This window comes from Phocoena phocoena, chromosome 10, assembly GCF_963924675.1.
Source record: "Phocoena phocoena chromosome 10, mPhoPho1.1, whole genome shotgun sequence".
Lineage (NCBI taxonomy): Eukaryota > Metazoa > Chordata > Mammalia > Artiodactyla > Phocoenidae > Phocoena > Phocoena phocoena.
In genome coordinates, this window is record NC_089228.1 from 83,537,760 (window position 1) to 83,560,577 (window position 22,818).

General features: G+C 42.9%; 3 protein-coding genes across 3 annotated transcripts in view; 1 reads left to right on the plus strand and 2 right to left on the minus strand.

The window, feature by feature from the left end:
• LOC136129040 (zinc finger protein 665-like) overlaps window positions 1–22,818 on the plus strand; it is a 472,691-nt gene that overhangs the window by 52,889 nt on the left and 396,984 nt on the right.
• On the minus strand, window positions 4,368–5,731 carry NKAPL (NFKB activating protein like). The gene is given in 4 exon segments (XM_065885133.1): window positions 4,368–4,431; window positions 4,433–4,994; window positions 5,148–5,610; window positions 5,612–5,731. Coding segments are annotated over 4 exon segments (1,209 nt in total).
• Window positions 12,327–19,035, minus strand: LOC136129044 (zinc finger protein with KRAB and SCAN domains 4-like). The gene is made up of 5 exons (XM_065885125.1): window positions 18,613–19,035; window positions 17,073–17,220; window positions 15,303–15,385; window positions 14,210–14,333; window positions 12,327–13,189 (listed from the first exon to the last, which is right to left on the minus strand). The coding sequence occupies exons 1-5, from the start codon at window positions 19,033–19,035 to the stop codon at window positions 12,327–12,329; spliced, it is 1,641 nt and encodes a 546-aa protein (XP_065741197.1).

Genomic DNA, 22,818 nt, shown 5'->3' on the forward strand with positions numbered 1-22,818 from the left:
CCCCAGCCCACGGGCTGCAGTTCCTCTCCAAGCTGTGGCACAGTCACCACTCACCGCTCCAACGACCGGCAGGAAGGGCCAAACGCTCTCAAGCCCCGTCTTAGCTCTTTGCTGATCTCCGGCTCTCGCTCCGCGGTTCACTTTAGCGTCGCTCTAGGACTGCGGGAGGACCGCGGCTCGATGGCCTTCTGCTCCCTCCTCGCAGGAGGCGGCCAAGCTCCCAAAGGTTGGCTGAACGTTCTCCAAGCCCCGAGGCTGAGAGGGGCGTCCCGTTGTGCGCTTACTGTTTTTTCATTTTTTAAGCCAAAATTTATTTTATTCATGTAAAAAACGGGCCAGCTCACTTTACTGTTAGCACAAACAGCTGGCGTTCCACTTTGCTTACTCACGTAATTAAAACACGGACACATATATTACCATGTCTTCCCAATTTAAAAAGTCATCAAATACAGTGGAAAAAATAAATGTCGAAGTATTTTGAATATTAAATTGAACAATGAACGTATATTTGTATTGAAGGGTTTAAGGTAATAAAAAATTCAGAATTGTTACAAAACGCAAGTTCGTGAGCTGGACGAACAGTGAGGCCAAACCAACCAAAACGTCGGAGTCTGGAACAGAGAAAGGTTTATTGCAGGACCAAGCAAGGAGAACGCGTGGTCCGTGCTCAAAACACCCCCAACTCCCCAAAGGTTTTCAGCAATGCATTTTTTAAAAGCCAGGTGACGGTGGTCAAGCTCCTGCACACTTCTCTGATTGGTTGGTGTTGTGGTAACAGGGCGGTTAACGTTATCAGTTCTTAGGAGCCTGTAGGTCTAGGGGCTCATGATCATCAAGTAGTTAATTTCTTCCATTTGGTGGTAATTTTAGCATCTGTAAAACAACTCAGGAAGAATGCATCAGATACTATTATCTATGTATCTATACTTCAGAGAGGAGCCACAGCAGAGGATATGGGGGAGGTGTCTGTCCTGGGGAGGCCCCATAGGGTCCTGCTCAGTTACAGTCTATTACTGTGGGAGAGAATAATCAACGATTATTCTCTGCAATGTATGGGGGTGAGGGGGTGGTGCAGGGGATCATATATCACTATAAAAATAAATTCTGCAGAAGAAAACAAATATTCCCTCTCTTGCCCACCTCATCACAAACTGTATTTTTATAGTCTGTGAACAAAATAAACCCTTTAAAAAACCGGAACAAACTTTGGTTTCATCATTGATAATTTTGAAACAAATATCATACTAACCATGGTTTTATGTCATAATTCATATTGTTTCAAGCCTGAAATTTTCATAACAGGAAAGAAAAAAAATTCTATCATCAGGAGAGTTATCTTCTCCTTGAGGGTCAGAGCTCGAAAATATCTTTTAAAAGTTAAAGTAGGGCTTCCCTGGTGGCACATGCCGCGGAGCGGCTGGGCCCGTCAGCCATGGCCTCTGAGCCGGCGCGTCCGGAGCCTGTGCTCCGCAACAGGAGAGGCCACAACAGTGAGAGGCCCGCGTACCGCAAAAAAAAAAAAAAAAAAAAAGAAAGAAAGAAAGAAAAAAGAGAAAAAAAAAATTAAAGTAAAATATATTTACTTAAAAGCTTTTCCTGGGTTTCCCTGGTGGCGCAGTGGTTGCGAGTCCGCCTGTCGATGCAGGAGACACGGGTTCGTGCCCCGGTCCGCAACGATCCCACGTGCCGCGGGGCGGCTAGGCCCGTGAGCCATGGCCGCTGAGCCTGCGCATCCGGAGCCTGTGCTGCGCAACGGGAGAGGCCACAACAGTGAGAGGCCCGCGTACCACACACAAAAAAACAAACTTTTCCTTAGGCTAACAAATCCAGTCAATGCAAATATTTTACTAATTAGAAGTTAATATTCTGTCCTGAAGGGAAAACATACAACTGATTTTTCAAATTTATAAATTAGTGCTTTCCCCCCAAAAAATTATGCAAGGAGTAAACATAAATTTTAATTTTAAAAGGAAGTAAATGTATTCTAATTCATTTACCCCCTTTCAAACTCCCTACCATGGCTGGCTTCTTAAATGTCACTCATATTATCAAGGCTGAGATTATTGGCATTGCGTTGTTTATCCCATGAAAATAAATACACTTAATGTAGCTTGACAAACAAGTTTTTCAACAAAAATTCAAGGTGTGCATTTTTATGTAGTCTGTTTGTATCTTTTGGAAGGGGTAGAGGTAGATAAGGTGAGAACAAATCAAAATGCAATTTTTACCAGGACAGAGCTACATTTCACTAATAATACAAATCAATTTTCGAACTTGAGATTTTCATTTTCCAGGATTATCCTCATTTTTGTAAACAAAACGGCCGTCTATATGTTTCCATCAGGTCCATTCATAGGATATTTAAAATAAAAGCTTCCTTTTCTATATGATCAGAGGCACTGTTGCATTACAGCCATGAGTTACAAGTATCCCAGTAGCATGTAAAATTCTTTGATGGCAGGGATCAAGCCTAACTTGCTGTTTGGTTTATCCCTAATATCTGCTATAGTGCCTAGCACATAGAAAGCACTTATAAATATCTTCCCTTTGATTTAATAATTCCACTTCTAGATGGCCATTTTTAGATGACCCAAAGGACTTTTGACCCAAAAATTAATTCTATTTCTAGATGAGTATGCTACAGATAATACTCTCATACATCCACAAAGATTTTCACTGCAAGTATTGTATAATACCAAAATACAGAAAACATCTTAAACATTGGATAAAACATGGTTCTTCCATACAATATTATAAAGTCATTAAAAAGAGATAGATTTACAAGCATTGATATAAAATATCTCCAATATATATTGTTTAGTGAAAAAAGCAAGGTATAGATCCATCTGTATAGTGTGGTATGGTTTGTTTCTAAAAATGGAAATATACATATGTAACAAGGCGGCTTTCACCCAACTCTCTTTGGGGAAAATCTCAAGGTAGTGTGGTCCAGTGTCAATCAAGTCACATACTGGGGTAAAAGTGCCCTTCTACATCACTCTGTCCTGCCAGATTCTAGAACTGCACTCCTTCTCCTTCAGCTCTGTGGGGTTACCAGGGTCTTGAGCCTTGAAAAGGGGCTTATCCAAATTAGTTTGGTTAGCGCTGAAGTCTCAGAGTTCAGGAAGATGTCACTGGATGACAACAAAAGCCTTACCACAGAACATGAGTGGAGCTCACTCTAAAAGTCTTTTCCAGCATTGGTGCTAGCCAGTCTCTCAATGCTAACTCTCTTGTCCACCTGGTCCCACCTGATCTGATCTCCTTTTCATGAGCTCCTCCTTTATTCTCATTTTGTTCTTTCTCCTCCTAGTCTAGCTGGTGCCTAATCTACTCTTTGGAATACTCAAGCACTCTGGATCGTTATCTTTTTTATATCTATTTTTATGGATAAATCCTATCACCCCTTCAATCAGGTACTCGGCTTCTAAGTCAAAGCCAAGCTTTTCTTCAAGAAAACTTTGGCTTTCAGCACCTGTACTCTCTATTCTATATTTTTAAAAAAATCATTCAAAACTGTAGTGAGCATTTGTTGGTTGCCTACCCCCCCTTCCCAACATTACTCTGATTTTCACTCAGGTATCCATTCCTTGCCCATGTAGCCCATCAGGGTGACAAAACCTGCAGATTCAGGAGTAGGCCGTTCTATTTCCCTTGCAACAATTCCTTTTGTGAGGAAGGGCATGTGACCTAAGCTAATCTAATTAGGCTGCATCTCAGTATTCTTGTTTGGAATGCCAGGACAAAAATGTTCTCCCTTCATAGGTGGACAAGGAAAATATATAACCAAACTCAGGAGCTTTGGCAGCCCTTTCGTTATTTAAGGGAAACCAGCCTGAAGAGGAAAATGAGCCAATAAACCTCTACTTTTTAACTCAGTGTTAAATGGAAACCAGAAATATACACTCAATTGAATCCTTTGTTCTTTCTGGGGTTCTTCTGGTTCTCCCTGGGGTAAATGAACGGCTCCATGAGGCAATGAAGCCCTCAAACAGAGAAAAGTCAGAGCAACAGGGAAAAAAACAAAAAACCCTTCAGGTTAATAGATCCAATTTTTAGCCTGCAACATACATGCTTGTATATACACGGAACTTATGGACAGATATAGAAGATTCCAAAAAGAGATTTCTTTGGGGAGAAGGATCAGGGGCTGGGGTAAAAGACTTACATTTTACTGACTTTCCTCCTGTAGTGTTTGAATTGCACATTTTACTTTTAAAATTAAAAATAACAAAAAATAAATTGCTAAAGAGATCTCAAAAAGCAGTTTTTTCTTGAGGAACTTATAGTAGGTACAGCAGCATCATAAAGCCTTTTAATTTTGGTCAGATAAAATTCTTAAAAGTCCAGCTATAAAACAAAAGTGCTTATTTGTCATCTTTCCTTTTTGTCTTTCGGTACACCATCTCTCTGAAACTAGCTAGAATCTTAGTCTCTCTTCCGTCTTTCTTCTTGGTTAAAGGATGCAAGGGCTCTCTTCTCATCAGCACTATAGATCTGGTTCTCTTTACGCAGTCGCACAGCCTCCATTCTGCAATGCCTGCTACCACTCATAACATAACCTAAGCATTCAAAAGAAGCAATCTCTTCACTTCTCAGCCCAATTTCACCTCTTCATGCGATACGCTTTCCAGCTTTTACATACTCAGCCATAGCTGCACCTTCACCTGGAAGCAGAGCATGGCCATAGTTCAAAGGTTCCTCATCTTGAGAGGTGTGTATTATAGGTGCCTCTGGACCTATTAGAGCCATGTTATCTGCAATCTTTGACTGCTCAATCCAGATATCTTCTGGCAACTCCCCTTCTGAATCCTTACAGCTTTTGACACTCGATTCTTTTTTAGTCTTCTTCGTCTTTTTCTTGGGCTTTTTAGCTCTGTGTTTCTTTTTCTTCTCTTTCTTCTTGGATTTTGTTGCTCTCTTTTTATCATCAGAGCTAGTGTCGTAGTCTGAATTACTGTCGCTATTATCAGAATATTTCCTCTGGACTTTTTCTTTCTTTTATTTTTTTTTAAATTAATTTAATTTTTGGCTGCAGTGGGTCTTCATTGCTGTGCACGCAGGTTTTCTCTCCACGGCATGTGGGATCTTCCCGGACCAGGGCTCGAACCCGTGTCCTCTGCATTGGCAGGCAGATTCTTAAGCACTGCGCCACCAGGGAAGCCCTCTTTTCTTATTTTTTGAACGACTGGCCCTTTTCCTTTTTTCTTCAGAGCGGGAACGTGAACTGCTGTTCTTCTTAGTCTTTACCCCTTCATCCTCAACTGGGGTGTGTTCACCAGAATCTGGCTCAGGAAACTCTGGAGACAGCCCCCACACCTCAGGTGCTCCCAACTCCCCAGTCCTTTCTCTCTCTTTCAGCCTCCCCTGACGATAGCTCTCCTCCTTCTCCTCATAGTCTTCCGCCCACTGCCTGTCGCCCCCATAGTGGTGGTGATGGTAGCGGTATCGGCCATAGTAGACAGAAGAGGACGAGAAAGCATAGTTGCGGAGCCCGCTGGGCCGCTCCCGAGATCCAGAGCGGCTAAAGGTACAAGGAGCGCCGACGCCCGACCCACCCCACTGAGGCCTGAGGCCCTCGCGGCCGCGGGAGTGCGAGTGGGATTGGGAACGGCTGCCCCCACGGGGATGGTCTGGTCTGCGCGGAAGGCAGGCTCCCCGACGAGCTGCGTCGGCGTCTCCTAGAGGCTGGGATGTCCTCGGGGTAGCGCGACCCGGACACTGGCACCATGAGCCACGCTTTCACAAGGGCAGTTACTACGAAGACAGGGACTGACGGCGATTCCCGACCACGCAAGCGCTCTAGCAACGGTCGGCCGCACGACTTCCGCTTCCGGAGCTTGCCAGAAGAAAACCCAATCAGCATGTGGGCTGTGAGGCCCCTGTTTTGGTTGAGGCTGCGTGGTGGCCTCTTCGCAAGAGCGGATAAAGGGGGCGTGGCCGCGCCTGTTGTCAGGATTTACATTCCCCATCCTGAGCCCCGTGGGAACGTAAAAAGAGGAATTCGCATCAATGAATCCCTTTACTGTTCAAACACTCCCTTCTCTACATGGTTACTTGCTGTTAAGCATCTTGATACCCTCTCTCCTATCATTCTCACTTCCGCCCTCTTTATCTTTACCCCTTGGTGAAGTTTCCCTACTTCTCACGCTCCTCTTGTTAACTCCTTAAAAAGGACCTTCTCCACCATCTTCATGGCAGAGATACGTTTACGTTTATTAATGACTACCAAATCCCACTTGGAAGCAAGACCCAGAACTTATTTTAAAATCAAAGTTTGAGCTCAGCCTGAGTTAAGTGAGGACTGGAGTCATGATTTGTATTCTTAAATTCGCAAAACACAGGGAAGCATCTAACCCAGGCTTGTAGATGTCTCCTTATCTAGTTGAGCTTTTCAGAAACTGTTGTTTGGGAACCACGTTCTGCACACACTTTGTTTACTCTCTAAAATGGCAAACGTTTCATGCAAGATTACTTCCCCTGGATCTTAAATGTGCATAGACATTACCATCATCTTCATTCTCTGTAGTTAAGTTGACCTGCTCAGTTAGTTGACAGACTTGGAAAGTGACAGAAAAGTTAAGTCAGAACTTAGGAATGGTGCTTTCCTGATGCTAGGTGTCTAAATGAATAAAATGGAGAAATTAAATAGAACCAAATGAGGTCATTTGATCTAAGTAAAATTTTAGTAATGTGATTGAAGGAGACAAGGACTGGCATGGTGCCCTGCCATAAACTATGCTACCTTAGGAACTGGCAAATAGGAGGGAGTATTAAAAATGAATGGTCACATGTATGGTGAAAATATCACAATGGATAAAGTATTACAGATTCTCTGTAAGTAAAAATGTCATATTATATGTAAAAAAATATTCTTTTGGATAAAATTAAGCCACTTAGTATTAGATGGGGTTTTCAAATATTGATTGATTGATGGAATATCTCTTTCAGATAATATATGGGAAAATTAGTTTTAGAATATAGTTTTGTTCCTTAAGAAAACTATTATCTAGAACAGGGATTAGCAAACTTTTTCTGTAAAAGGCCAATAGTAAATATTTTAGACTTTGTGGACCAAGAGACAAAATTGAGGATATTACATATGCACTTACATAATAAGACAGAAAACAAATTTCCACACATTTTTATTAATGAAATATAATTATCTTATTCAAACTATAATAATTGAGTACAATTTTTCGTAATACAGGTCTTCTGATGGGAAGAATGAAAAAAATTTTTTGAGAAAATAACATTTTGCTTAATTGGGGTGCTGCCATTGTAGAGCAAAAGCAGCGCCATAGACAATATGATCACATTTATAAACTAACTCCAGAGTGAATTTTTCTAATGATGACAGAGGCCCAAACATGGAGAGAGAGCTTTTCTCTACATTTCATTTTAAGGGGCTTTTTTCCCATTAAGAAGGAATGCTACCTTTTAAGGAGTACCTTGTTGGTGCTAGAATGTTTCTCTTTATGGTTGAACAGGTATTTCTGCTGATGGGGAGGTTTGGTTGATGCATAATGCAGATACGCAATGCACAGTAGAGGAAAGAGAGGAGGCCAAAGGGCAGAGAAAAAAAAATTTTTTTTTCTTTTGGCCACACCACGCGGCATGCGGGATCTTAGTTTCCCGACCAGGGATCGGACCCAGGCCCCCTGCAGTGGAAATGCAGAGTCTTAACCACTGGACCGCCAGGGAAGTCCCCAGAGAAAATTTTTTATGTTTAAGTTTTCCTTGTCTTGCCATAAAATATGAATTTTATTTCACAAATAATACAAAAGAACAAGCTGGATCAATTTCCAGATTCACTCATTTAATAGGAACTCTGCTAGGGGCTAAGGATGCTCTGGTAAGCCTGTCATTTATCTCACACATATGTCTCAGCCCTTCTATACCCCCTGCTGTAGCGGGTCTGAAAGGCTACAAACTTCATTTCCGAGGATCCCAATGCTGATGGGCAGAATTGGTGAGGAACAGAGGGAAGAAAACGGTTAAAAGTTTTAACACTTTAGTTAATACCTGAAACTATAGTTATTTTCTGACAGCTTGGAAATTATGCAATGTGTTAGCTGTTTAAGAATCCGCTCAGATGAAAGGAATAATCACATGGTTTATTACTATTATACAAATAAGTTACATTAGGGTTGTTCAGATTTTTTTTTTCCTAGACCCTTAAAAATCTTGAAGTAGCTTAGAAATTTGAATAAAAATGGGAATTTGGAAAGTTGTGCAGAGGATTTTGGATGACAACCCAATTCCTAATAAACAAAATACATGGAACAGGCAGGAATATATCACAGTATTCAGCCATTAATTGGGAAAGGAGACCAGGAGCACTTGCTATGTTCAAATTCCAAGGTCTTAGATTGATGTGGTAAATAGAAAGGACTTGCTAATGCTACAGACAAAGTGAGAAATGTGGGTAGATGCAGAAATAAAAGGATATTTCTACAATAAAATGTTATGTTAACAAAAAAAGTCCACAGGAAAGTAGTCATCCCCAGATATTTCTGTAGCAGCAACTCCATTTAAAACGTACAAAACAGGTACCACATCTACAGAGCTGACTGAAAAAAGGTTCCTGCATTTGAATTCGTCAGACCCAATTTTAGCTATCACAAGGAGTAACAAAAGATAGACTAAAAAGTGGGTTTAGAGAAAAGTAGACAAATTAAGTTTACTGAGTAAAGTTCTCATTATGAATAATTGAGATGGAACCGCACAGATGATTTGGGACATCACTGTCACACGCTTGTGTCAGGACACTTTTTTTAGAGAGCCTTTACTATTAAACAATTGTCATTCCAATATATAGAGGTTTTGGCTAACAAAGTGTTTAACCTCCATTTCTCTATCAATATTAACGTTTTCAGATTATTTATCCAGCACTTCTTTGTACGAGCAGATCCTCACAAGCCTGTGAGGTAAGTTGGCACTCCTACTATTTTTTTTCCCACTAAAGGAGGAGGAAGAGGGACTTCCCTGGTGGCGCAGTGGTTAAGAATCCGCCTGCCAATGAAGGGGACATGGGAAGATCCCACGTGCCCCGGAGCAACTAAGCCCGTGTGCTACAACTACTGAGCCTATGCTCTAGAGCCCGTGAGCCACTACTACTGAGCCCCTGCACCATAACTGAAGCCCAGGCGCCTAGAGCCCATGCTCTGCAACAAGAGAAGCCACCACGATGAGAAGCCCATGCACCGCAACAAAGAGTAGCCCCCGCTCACCCGCAAGTAGAGTAAGCCCATGCTCAACAACCAAGACCCAACGCAGCCGGAGAAGGAAAAGAAACAGAATCTTTTGCAGGAATACACACATCTTTACCAAAATTAAGAACCCATCTAGGAGGGCTATTCATCAAAAATCTCTTTTCATTGTAACTGTTCATTCTACCCAAGTAGAAAAAATAGCTATAATTAGTTACTTATTAATGAAAAGGAAGAAGAAAGAAAATGGGGGATTTCAGCATTGTTTCAATTGGAGAAGTGAAGTATTGGATTGGCTAAAAACTTCCAAAACCCCAATGAACTTTTTGGCCAATCCAACAGAATGGCTAATTGACACTAAAATTCCTAAATACAATTTTTAAAAGCATGAAAAGTGACGTTTTATTCCACTTTATATACTGCTTATATCTAATTAAGCAGCTTATTTTGTGGGGTCTAATTTCATCTGAAAATAATTTTTTTGACCATCCTTTTAAATAGGCTAGAGTTAAACCCATTTTATAATTCACTTACTTATAAACACACATTTGTTATATACAAAAGTGGGGTGTCTAAAAGCCTATCAGCAAAGTAACTTTTTAATCTGAAATTACACAATAATGCCAGATAGTTTCCTAAATAATATTTTTATCATAAAATGTCAGTGGCTCCCCAGTGTTACTGAATAAAATTTCAACCCCTTGCTCTGGCACTGAAGGCCGCTACAATGTATGTATCTCTGCAAACTTGCCTTAGTTACTAAATTTGACAAACTCCTTTAGTCTTTTCAGCTAACATGTCACCCTGTCCGTGCAATAGCACACAGCCAGAAGTAACCTTTCCCTCCTCTGAACTTCCACAGCATTCAGTTCACCACTCACAAGTCATTTACCATGGCACTGTCTTATTTTTATGTGCAAGTCTTGTCAATATTACTATACTGAAAGCTTAAGCCCAAGTATGTATGCATGTGTGTGTGTATGCTTTATCGCTTTCATTGTCAGGCATGGTAGGCACTCAAAAGTAGTTTTCTATAATCTTTCCTTCCTCTATGGAGAAGTCTTTTAGGTTTGGAAGGAGCAGAAAGAGTGAAAGGAGGTGCAGTGTTCCTTTGTTAATCTCAATAAATTATACTTATTAAGTGTATAATGTTTTCTGGTTTGTAAAAGGCTTTATATGTATCTCTTTACATGACATAAGAAACAAACACCAAAGAAAAATGAACAATGTTTAAGATCAGGGTTATTAGCAAATATTTAGGAAAAATAAAGATAAGGAGACAAGAGGAAATGGCTAGCTTTGCGGAGGTAACAAAAATACGGTTAATTTAAAAGGAAATTTTAAAAGGCTAGAGAAGATTAACTGGAGGACGTCTACAGGATTTTAGAACACTAAAGTTTTAAATTATACTGCAACAAGGGGATAATGAAGGCAATGAAAGATTGTAGGGAAATGATAAAGGAAGAGCCCCACAGTTTGCAAAGTCCCTAGTCAGCCAGGGGTACTTCAGAGCAGGAATCCAGCAAGGGTACTTGAGAACAGAAGAAAACGCTATGCTGGGGATGATTTCCTCAGAGGCAGAACCCATTCTTGTTAAAGCTGGAAGCTGGGGACGGGCACTCAGGCACCTACGAAGAAGGTAGGAGTCTCTGAAGAACTTAGCAGAAGGTGATCTGGGTGAAAACAGGAGATATCATGAAATTCTTGAGAGTCTTGACTTCACAGGTTGATACTTTGAATGTTGTGGAATCGTTTTGGTCAGATACCCAGGACTCCCAATGTGTTTCTGAAAAGATACACTTTCTCCTACTGCCCATACTTGGGTCTCTATCAACATTGGCTGCCTCTGACCCAATCTCCCTCTCCCCAACCACAGGGCAGTTTTAAAAACATGAACAATACTTGTTATAAACGTTTGGTGTGAATCCTCTGACCTGGAGGGAGTTTAAGCTTAGCTGGCATGAGCTTTCATGCACACTCGGCTTTAAGTTGGGAGAGAGGGATATGGATGGTGTCTTGGCACTTGGTTAGGCCCAAGATAACCGAAAGGTGAGGAACAAGCTGTTGAGGATCATAGGATTTTTTACCTTAATTTTTAAACTTTTTTGGCTGCACAGCCTGTGGGATTTTAGTTCCCGAACTAAGAATTGAACCTGGGCCCTCAGCAGTGGCAGTGTGAAGTCCTAACCACTGGACAGCCAGGGAATTCTCGCATCATAGGATTTTCGTCAAGATTCATAATAGTTTTGATCTGACTTGGTACATTGATTTTTATTTACCTGAATGTGAAAGGTTTCCCCCTAAAGAGTAGCAAAATTAATATGAACTAATGTAGTTAACGTTGACTATAGACTGGAATTGTACAGATGGAGCAGTCTCACAATGTCTTAATGATAAAGAAGCTGTTTAAGGCATTCTTACTATAACTACTATGCTGGTGAAAAAATATGGATTCCTCCACCCCAACTATGACAATCTTACGTATTTGACAATAAATATACTAGAATCCGAATCTAGATAAATATTCTAGACCCAGAATCTAGAACCTCAGAGAATTAGACTAAGGCCACACAAATGGCCTTAGATAGTCCTCAGAAATCTAGACAACATTAGATTTTCAGAGCTATGAAGGTTGTTTCACTGGTATATTTAATAAATGTTTATAGCACCTGTATGCAAGGCACAATGGGGGTATAAGACATCATTGATCCAACCAACTGGTGAGGAATTCATTATAGGCAAAATGAACAGTCAGAGCAGCAGCCCCCCAAATCAGAGCCATCCACCCAGGAGACGTCATAAAGTGCTGGCCGAGGGTGATTAATTAGCCAGTCTAGAAGCCCATTTAAGTCTAAAAGGTGAGAATCATTTCAGGTCTGACCTCTTCCAGACAACTCTCCCATAGCCTCTTATCAAACAAGTTGTTTTTTTTTTTCAATCACCTTCTAAGATGTAGAAGATAATTCACCTCAGCCAGTCTCTATTTTCTAACAAACACCTGATGATGTGTGGGAGTAAATAAAGCCCAGCTCACAATTTTCTAGTCAGCAAGGGCTCCACGGTGGCTTCAGTTCAACGAGGAGTGAGCACCAACTCTGGCATATAAGACATGGGTCATGGAGACAGAATTTTTTTCCCAGCGTGGCTTCTCTGATGTTGAATAAGGTATGAAGTTCGGGTGAAGCCTTTTCCGCATGTATCACACTGATAGGGTTTCTCACCAGTGTGGATTTTTTGGTGCTCAATAAGGCTTCTATTCCTAGTGAAACTTCTCTCACACTCATTACATTTATAAGACACGGGAGCCTCAACATTTTCCCACTGGCTTCCCATCCTCTCCTGACTCTCCCAGGTCTCTCTACGGTCAGGATTCTGGACGTTTTTATCGCCGTGGATCCTCTGATGTCTCAGGAGATGTGAATTGCGCCTAAAGGCTTTGCCGCACACGTTGCACTGGTATGGCTTCTCCCCAGTGTGGATCTTGCGATGTTCAAGGAGGCTGCAGCTCTGGCTAAAGGTTTTCCCGCAGTCATCACACTCGTAGGGCTTCTCCCCGGTGTGAGTTCTCTGGTGTTTGATAAGGTTTGAACTGTGACTGAAGACCTTGCCACATTCCTCACACTCATATGGTTTCTCCCCAGTGTGGACTCTCTGATGAATGACGAGGGCAGAGCTCCCGATGAAGGTCTTGCCACACTCCTCACATTCATAGGGTTTCTCCCCAGTGTGGATTCTCCTGTGCTTAGTCAGGCCTGAACTCTGAGCAAAAGTCTTTCCACATTCATGACAATAATGCCGCCTATTCCCTGCAGCACTTTTCTGCTTTCTTTGTAACCTGCCCTCCTGTGCACCAGCTTCTGCACGTGCAGGAATCTGGCCAATGGCTTCACCCAGGTGGCATGGCATCTGCCCAGACTCTTGTCCTGGATGGTCCTCGTCTGGAGGCAGGTCCCTGATCTTCGTCTGCACTGCGCCACCTGAACAACAAATGGCCAGCAACTGTCAATTATGTCCTGCCACAGGGAAGAGCTTCGTGATGAGTTCCAGGGAGGCAAGAATTACAGAGGTGTATATATGCCATGGATGAAGATTTAAGTATTAGAATAAAGATGGGAATAAAGGGGGAGAACAGGGGTGCTGGGGAGGGAGACCTGAGAATGAGAATAGGGCCATTGGAAGAAGGGTACAATCTGGGAATGGAGAGATTGGAGGGAAGGTGGTGAGGCCTGAAGACTGTGCTGGGGATAAATGCAGATGCTCTAAGTTCTAAGAAAGTAAGGCAGGGCCATGTGCTTAGGATTAGATACTAAAAGGGCTGAGCAGAAGGTGACAGTAAACAAGGCAAGTGAAAGGATTTCTGAAATGTTCTATGAGAAACAGGGAAAGTAGGAACTCAGAACTCACTGACCACTGGAAGGTGCAGTCATCTCTGGCTGCACCCCAGGCAGAGGCAGGGTCTGCCAAATAAAACTGGCATCAGTGCTGGGAGATCTGAGCTGGAGCCCCCACTGTGCTGCCAGTGAGCTACGTGAACTCAGACAAGCCAGGCAATCTTATGCACCTCTGCACTACACGCTCATCTCTAAGGCCAGGCTCTGCATTCAATCCCTGGCTCACTTCTAGCTCTCACTCTATGGTCCCATGGCCCACTTCCTGAAGAGATCCCTCAGCTCTCCTGCACTATCAGGGCTAGCAACAGGAAGGGAAGGGGAAGAAATCAGCATTTACTGAGCATCTACTATGAGCTGGACCTGTACTAAGGGCTGTACCTCCTTCATCCCACTTAAACTGAACTGACCAGGACACTGGCAGGACAGATAAAAAAGCAAGGCTCAGAAGAGTTAATAAACTAGTCACACAGCTGGTTAGTAGTTGGGATTCAGAAATGGTGGTTCTAATTCCAAACATAATTCAAACAGTTTCTAACAGCCTAGTAGATTCTAATACACAAAGGAAGCCAGGAAACCTTATAAGAAATCAGTGCCCATTAGTCTTACCCAAGGAGATCAGGCTGCCACAGTTCTCCTGCCTTTCATCTCTGTAGAAGTTCACCTGAGATGAATCCAGCTGTGTCCATCCAGGAGTGAGGGTCAGGGCCACATCTTCCATTTTCAGCAGCCCCTGAAACAGTGAGTAATTCCATGTAATTCCTCTTGTCCAAAATCACTCCCAAAGCTGGGTACATGCAATGAAGGAGCATCCCCTTTACAGGAGCTCTTTACAAAAAAGCAAGTATGGCATACTTATGCCTACTTAACCCTATCTCTAATAACATCTCTGTCAAAAAAATAACCATTAAAGGAAAGAAATACACACATTATCAATACTTTCATATAAACATCTAAACAGTCCAGAAGGTGAAAGGTTTGGAAAAACAAGGGCCAGTGCAGTGAAAGGAGTGGAACCATATCCAAACTTTTCAAAATATTTGTGGTGTGCTTTGGCAAAGTGGGGATGGGGGCTTATTTGTATTAATGATTTTAAAATACAGTGAAATCTAGGTCTGAGGTGAGGAAAAACCAGGGAAAATAGGTTCTACGGAGCCTCAAATACTGAGATCTTCAAGCAGGACATGAAAGATTGGGTAAGAAATTAAAATCCAGGTTAAGTAAAGACTATTCAAATTGTAATATTAAATCTTAGACTAAAAGCACACGCCTTATCTGTTCCTTCAAGTTTAAGTTCCTAGAGGGCAGTGGGCATGACTCTATATCCCTCACTAGCAGCACAGTTTATGATACTTAAAAAAACAAAACTACATCACCATCACAACAAAATCTTCAGTTTGTATTTGCTAAATTTCCCTTGCTGAAGAAGAAAATCTCCTTGATGAAGGAGCTGATCAAACAGATGGCTAGGAAGAGCAGGGAAGCACAGTCTCCAAGCTAGGAGTGAAACAGGAAAATCTTAAGTGAATACCAAAATAATGACAGATGATGATTAGCAACCTTGGGATAAATGAGAATACTCAAACTCCATGTAGATCCAGGATGAGGGTGGAGGAGGCATGGAGAGAAAGGGATCTGATGGGAAGCCCATCAGCAGTGAAGGGTGCTGGGTGCTGGGGGAGGGACAGGGGTTCCACCTCACCTGGGACTCTGGGGCAAGCCTGGCGGCTACCACTTCATCTTCTCTGCAGCGCCCTCCAGAGGCAAGCCTAGGAACCTGAAGAACTAAGAAGGAAAGAAGCTCTGGATGAGATTGACCCTGACATTCAACCTCCCTGGCATTCAGCCTCCGTAAGCCGTGAAGTCCAAGTTCAAAAACTGCATAAATTCCCATAAAGAAGTTTATACAGTGTGTCTTTCCAAAATTCCTGATCCCTGCCAGCTCAAATCCTACGGCCTGAAGAGATGTGATATACTCCACAGATGCACAAAACGATGGGCTGGATCCTTGGTAAGAAGTGGTAGCAACATAAAAACAAAACAAAGCATTCCATCTGAAGAGCCTTTAATCTTGAATTTTGCTGAGAGAGGGAATAAGAGGATTTCTGTGGTTTCTTTTTTTGGCCGCACCACGCGGCATGAGGAACTTCCCTGACCAGGGATTGAACCCGCGCAACCTGCAGTGGAAGCACGGAGTCTTAAGCACTGGACCACCAGGGAAGTCCCAAGGATTTTTATTGTTGTTAAAATTTCTTTAGTAGCTCTTTGGGTGCTTTATTCTTTTCTTTTTTTCTTTTTTTTCTTTTTTGGCTGCATTGGGTCTTCGTTGCTGTGAGCAGGCTTTCTCTAGTTGTGGCGAGCGGGGGCTACTCTTCATTGTGGTGCACAGGCTTCTCGTTGCGGTGGCTTCTCTTGTTGCAGAGTGCGCACGGGCTCTAGGCACATGGGCTTCAGTAGTTGTGGCACGCAGGCTCAGTAGTTGTGGCCTGTGGGCTCTAGAGCGCAGGCTCAGTAGTTGTGGCGCACGGGCTTAGTTGCTCCGCGGCATGTGGGATCTTCCCGGAGCAGGGCTCGAACCCATGTCCCCTGCATCAGCAGGTAGATTCTTAACCACCGCGCCACCAGGGAAGCCCTGGGTGCTTTATTCTTTAGTTCTGAAAGACTAAGAGGAGTCAGATAAGGCTGGGCCCAGAAAAGAGGAAATGGGAGTCTGCCTATATAGAACTTGCTCAGATTTGAGAGAAGTAAAGGGGAAGTTTAGGTTTTCCTATGAAAGGTGAACTCTGCTGGAGACAGGAAACAAGTTAGGTTAGGCTAGGACCTCTGTTCAGAAATAAAGATTTCCTGTTGGCTGGTGTATCCCAGTGTTGTTTGTCTTGGAAATCTGCCCAGATGTTCACAGTAGTGGGGAACACTTGGGAACATATAACAGTTTCCTACTGAGTGATTTTCACCCTGTTCTAAGTGACAGGTTTAGAAGATTTATACTCTTTGGTTTGTAGAAATCCTACAATTCTGGAATATTCTGACTGGCTTTACATATTCTGCCTTATATTCCTCATAGCACTTACCAATATCTGAAATCATATTAATTTATTTGCTATTCTCCTTACTAGAATGTAAGTTCCATTGGAGGAAGAAATCTGTCCTACTGACAATGCTATCCCTGGTACCTACAACACTGGCTACCACGTAGGGAGCCTCCAGAAATATATGTTGAATGAATGGAGATCACTGTGTTGCTACAAAAATCAACTCTTTCCAAACACCAATTTTAATAAAGTCTTATTTACCGTGTCCAGGTTTGGTTAGGAAAGCTTTCCACTATTGTTTGAAATTTCCCTATTAGTCTCAAAGTAAAGTAGATCTGCAAGGGGCATATAAGACACCTATCAGTAGATCTTGTAGGTGATCCTTAAATAAAACTGGTTGAAGTCTGCAGAATTCATACTGCCCAGAAGGTAATACTCACCTCTGTCTGGTAGGGAGTGGGATCCCAGAGATTCATGCTTGAGTGGAGCCTTTCTTGGCTGGAACTGGGTATTTCGTGACCTCTGAGCTGGTGTCAACACTGCCATCTTGCAACAGAACAGTTCTTGCCCCTGTTCACCACCTGGGACCTAGAAGCCATTCATTTATTTATTCATCAGACACTTCTACCACACTCTCTATGTGCTAGTACTTTCTATTTCCCAGGCACTATTTCTAAGAGCTTTGTGAATATTAACTCACTTGATGCAGAGTGCAACAACCTTATGAGCTAGGTACTTTTATTATCTGTATTTTTGTAATGGGGAAACCGAGGCACAGTGTTTAAGCAACTTGCCCAAGGTCACCCAGGTAAAAGCAGAAATGTTAGGATGGGAGCTCAGGCAGAATGAATCCAGCGCCCACGCTCTTAAGCATTACTCTGTGCTCCCTCATTATATATATTTGTGCTTTTATGAAAACTCTTTGGGAATTGGGGCTAAGTTCTCAGAGAATACTAATATGTTTTCTTATCTAAAAAATGAAAATAATAATTTCTAGCTTACAGGGTTTTGGAGACCAGCAAATAAGATCGCGGTGTGTGAAATCACCTAACACAGGGCCTGGTACATGGTATGTCCTCATTAAATAAAAGTTTCCTTCCAGACATTTGTCATTAATTAATTTTCAAGTCACTTTCGTAATAACTAGCTCATGTACAGCTTAGAATTTCCCATATCTAAAGAATGAAGAGCCTGAAGCTGAGACTTGAAATGCTTCTTCTCTGTTCTTCTCTGTTACAGGGCTAAGGGGCACTAATGCCTACTCAAGAACCTTGGTCTCAGGGTCACAGGTTAGAAGTCTTTGGTCTGGTTATGTACACGCTGAAAGGAACACACAAGGACACAGAATACTGCAAAGGGAAAATAGGCTCATACAACATTCAGGAAGATGCAAGTAAAAATGAACCCTGGGGTTTCCAACTTGTTGTCCACCGACTCCCTCCCACGTATTCCATGAATGTGAATAGGAAAAATAACTTTATTTTTACTAGCTTCTAAGCAAAATTTAGCATTTCCTTCAATTATGAATGCAAGCAACAAACCAAGGTGTTATGAGCAGTACACAGGAATCTGTCACCAACTGAAACTGCAGGTGTTCTCATACCACATTACAACCAGGTACATGTCAAAGTCATTCATCGCCACTTTGAAATTATACTAGTTATTAGGCCTGTCTCTAGATGTTAATATTTAGTGCATTAATTTTAAAAAGCACATATATAACTTTATCATACATTTAATGCTTTGCTAACTGTATTTCAATATAATTGAGTTCTTTTAAATCCTTTATCTTTTCCCTTATGTATTTAAAAAATACTATTATGTGAAGGAGTCCAGGGACTTCACCTTACTGGCAAAGAGGTTCAGGTACAAAAAGAGACTGAGAACTTCTGGATCTTAAAGAAAAGCCCCTCACTCTGATCTGGAGATTTCAGGAAGAAACAGACCACAGCTTTCACAGGCTAAACCTGTTCTCTCTACCTGCGGCATCGGCTCATCCAACTGCTTCTCCAAATACTCCAAGAGCACCACCACCTCCTCCCCGCTCTCCGGGTGCTGCTTCCGCACCCAGCTCTGCAGGTCCCCCGGTAGGATGGTCAGGAACTGCTCCAGCACCAGCAGCTCCAGGATCTGCTCCTTAGTGTGCACCTCTGGCCGCAGCCACAGTCGGCAGAGCTCCCGGAGCCGGCTCAGAGCCTCGCGGGGCCCCTCAGCCTCCGGGTAGCGGAAGCCTCGGAAGCGCTGGCGGGAGTGCTCGGAGCCCGGAGCTGGGCTGCCTGGGGCGCCCGCCTCAGCAGCCAAGGCTGAGGCTTCCTCCTTCTCCACCTTCACGGTCAGGATCCCGGTCCGGTCCTCTGCAGACTGGGCGTCCAAGGCTGCGCTTTCCTTCGAGTCTCTAGCCATCCTGGACCAAGGCAGTACTTGGGCCTCAGTCTAGCTGGGAGCTGTATTTCTTCGGAAAATTCTTGAAAGGTGGGAAATCACAATTATACTGTAAAACTGCAGTGGTCCCCTTCCGCGTGTCCAGGGGCCCAGGACACCCCTAGGGCGCAACTTCACAGATTGCCCCCTGTAGTCCGTGCCTTTGCAGCGTCCTCCTCTGCACCCCACCCCGAATCCCACAATAAGTAACGCCAAAGGATGTCTTGGTGGAATGAACAGATTCCAGATGCTGGAGAAAAACTGAGGATGGGGCACAGGAAGCCTCGGTGGGAATCAATGCCACTTCCCGGGCTCTCTAGGAAGCACCTCTCGGTGGTTGTCCCCGAGTTAACCCGTTAGCAACCATGCCCTTACCTCCACTCAAGGGAAGCAGTTAGGGGAAGGAGAAGAAAAGGATGACAGGCTCTGTATCATAAGAAATAAGACTAGATCTTTCAGTCCTGTAAGGATGCTGTTGTGCACCCCCCCCCATGCTCTGATGTAAAGCTTGATTGACTACAGAGCTGGCATAAGATTGACACTAAAATTCAGTAGAAAGCAGAGCTTCCTCAGAGCACCAGGCAGGAGGACATGCCCTTTCTCTCAGAAACATCGAAGACCACATCACCAGGCACTTGCTTGGAGAAGCAGTGGCTGCCCCTGGCTCTTGCTCCACTCCAGCTGCCATTCTTCCCTCCCTTTCAAGGCTAAACTACTTGAAGGAAAGTCCTCCTATCTCTGACTCTAGTCCTCACCTTAACACACTGTAGGGGGCAAACTGCCAACAAAGTCATTGAGATTGCTCCTGCAAAAGTAACTAGAGATTCTGTCCCTCTTCCCCTCCACACACAACAGTTACCACTTTCTGTTTTCCATGGCTTCCTCTCAGGCAACCAGGATTTCCAGGCTTCCCACTATCAGAAACTCTCTAGTCCCTGGCATCAGGGACCATACTATCTTGGGCTCTCATTCTTCTTGTTTCTTTCCAGCCCTCATTTATGGTCTGGAATAGTGGTTAGATCCGCCGCCTCTCAAGCCAAGTTACCTGGGTATGTAATCTTGGCTGTACCACGTACTAGCTGGGTGACCTTGGTAAATTACTTATCCTCTCTGTGCCCGACTTTCCCAATCTATAAATGGGGATAGTAACAGTAAATAGTGATGGAGGAAATTTTTGCCTGTTGAGATATGGGGAAGTCATTCTGACTTACATGGTGTACATCTGTTCTAACCATTAAAAAAGAATGCATTTACCATATTGTTCACAATCTCCACTGTGAAGACAGAGATAAATGCCCCCCCCCACCCTGCCCATGATGCCAATGCTATTACTCCTTCGAAGATAAGGTCCCTTCCCAGACACCAAGGTCATGCTGACTCGTTGTGTATGTGCTAATCTGTCTCTTTTGAAACCTTGAAGGAATGCACCCCTGTCATGTTTCATATTTGTTCTTTGTTCTGACAAGATATGAAACTGTGGTTCGGGCATCCAAAATGGAACCGGGTAACCATTGTGCATGTGGTTTCAGAAATGTTCCTGCGTCACTGAGAACCTGAATTTTCTAAACTGTATCAAACTCAAGGACACTACCAGCTGTTCTCAAAACAATATCAGCTAGTAGCTGCCAGCTGCAACCTTAAGGTCTCAAGGTCTCCCCTTGTAACTATGTAACCCATTTTGGGCCCCAACCAACCCTTGCTTAGCAAGCACACTTACTTCTTGCCAGCTCCAATCCTAATTTTTTAATTTATTTGGCTGTGTCAGGTCTTAGTTGTGGCATGTGGGATCTTTCGTTGTGGTGCATGTGCAGGCTCAGTAGTTGCAGCATGCAGGCTCTCTAGTTGTGGCACGTGGGCTCTAGAGCACGTGGGCTTAGATGCCCTGTGGCATGTGGGATCTTAGTTCCCCGACCAGGGATCGTACCCATGTCCCCTGCATTGGAAGGCAGATTCTTAAACACTGGACCACCAGGGATGTCCCCTCCAATCCTAATTCTTGACAATTTGTGTACAAATTATTTTTTGCCTACCTAAGCCCCCGCCCCCCATTTTGTAGTCTGACAGAACACAATTCAAGTGCTTCTTGAATCCATGTCTCTTGGGTTACAGTTCTCAGTTTGGCTCAAATGAAACTCTTTTCTATTATTATTATAGATTGTTTATTGATTATTGCATTGATGAAAGGGATGTTGTGAACATTAAGGTGAGTTTCTGTGTAAAGTGCTTAGAACAATGCCTGGCCTATAATAAATTAGGCCTACCCTAAAATGGAAGCCCCAAGATTCCTTTGAACCAGGCAGGATTAGATTTTAAGCCAGAAATGACTGCAAAGTTATTTTGGTGGACCAAGATGTCAGTAAGTCCCCTTTCTACCCAATGGAATACAAGTTTGGTAGAAGTTCATTAAATGGAAGAATACCATGCTGATACCTTCCTGAGTTATTTTGTTTGTTTGTTTTTATAAATTTATTTATTTTTGGCTGTGTTGGGTCTTCATTTCTGTGCGAGGTCTTTCTCCAGTTGCAGCGAGCGGGGGCCACTCTTCATCGCGGTCCGTGGGCCTCTCACTGTCGTGGCCTCTTGTTGAGGAGCACAGGCTCCAGACGCACAGGCTCAGTAGTTGTGGCTCACGGGCCCAGCTGCTCCGCGGCATATGGGATACTCCCAGACCAGGGCTCGAACCAGTGTCCCCTGCATCGGCAGGCAGACTCTCAACCACTGCGCCACAAGGGAAGCCCCCTTCCTGAGTTTTTATTCCCTAGTTTTTGTTCCCTCTGCAGTTCAAGGGATAACAAAGAGATAAAACTTAGTAACATGAGAGATGTCAAGGCTGTTACAAAGGAAAACTACTAGAAAATATTCTTCTCTTGATGAGCTGCCACACTAGGTACAGGGCACTGCCATGAAGCACTGGCAAAATGAGTGAACCTGAATCTAGTTTCTAGATCTTAATGCCTTTGTATAGGTGAGATACAGAAGCAAGTTAAGCAGTTTTCAAACACCTCAGCACATTAGGATCACTGGGGAGCTTTTAAAACATCCTGATACCTTGGCTGAAACCGAAATCAATTAAATTAGAATGTCAGAGGGTGGGACTCAGGCATGAATGACTTTAAATATTTCCTAGATGATTCCAGTATGCAGTTGAGTTTGAGAATTAATGAGTTAAATGATACTTAAAAGAAGTAATCAACCAAATCCAGAATGTGGGACATTCTATATTCTATAGAACAGAAGATTCAGGTTCTTCAACAAATAAATGGCATCTTTCAAAAGGGCAGGGGAGAAAGGGGAGCTGTCATATATTAAAAGAGACTGAATAGATATACCAACCAAATGCAACGGTAAACCTTATTTGGGCCCTAATCAGACCAAAACAACTGTAAAATGGCATATTTGAGACAACTGGGAAAACTATATCACAATGGCATTAAGGAATCACTACCAAGTTAGTTGCCATAATGATACTATGTTCATGTTAAGAAAAAAGTCCTCATTTGTTAGAAATTCATACTGAAATTTGTACTTGTGGGTGAACTGATATAAGGTCTAGATTTGCTTTGAAATACTCAGAAAGAAACAGAGGAAAAAAGAAAATGGTGCAAAGATAAGAGTTGTTGAAGTTGCATGAGAGGCAGAGGGGAGTTCATTGTAATATTCTCTTTACACTTATATATGTTTGAAATTTTCCGTAGTAATTTTCTTTTAAATTAAACAAAATCCTACCTTCCTTCCAGAATAATTCCATCCAAAAGGTAGGGCCAA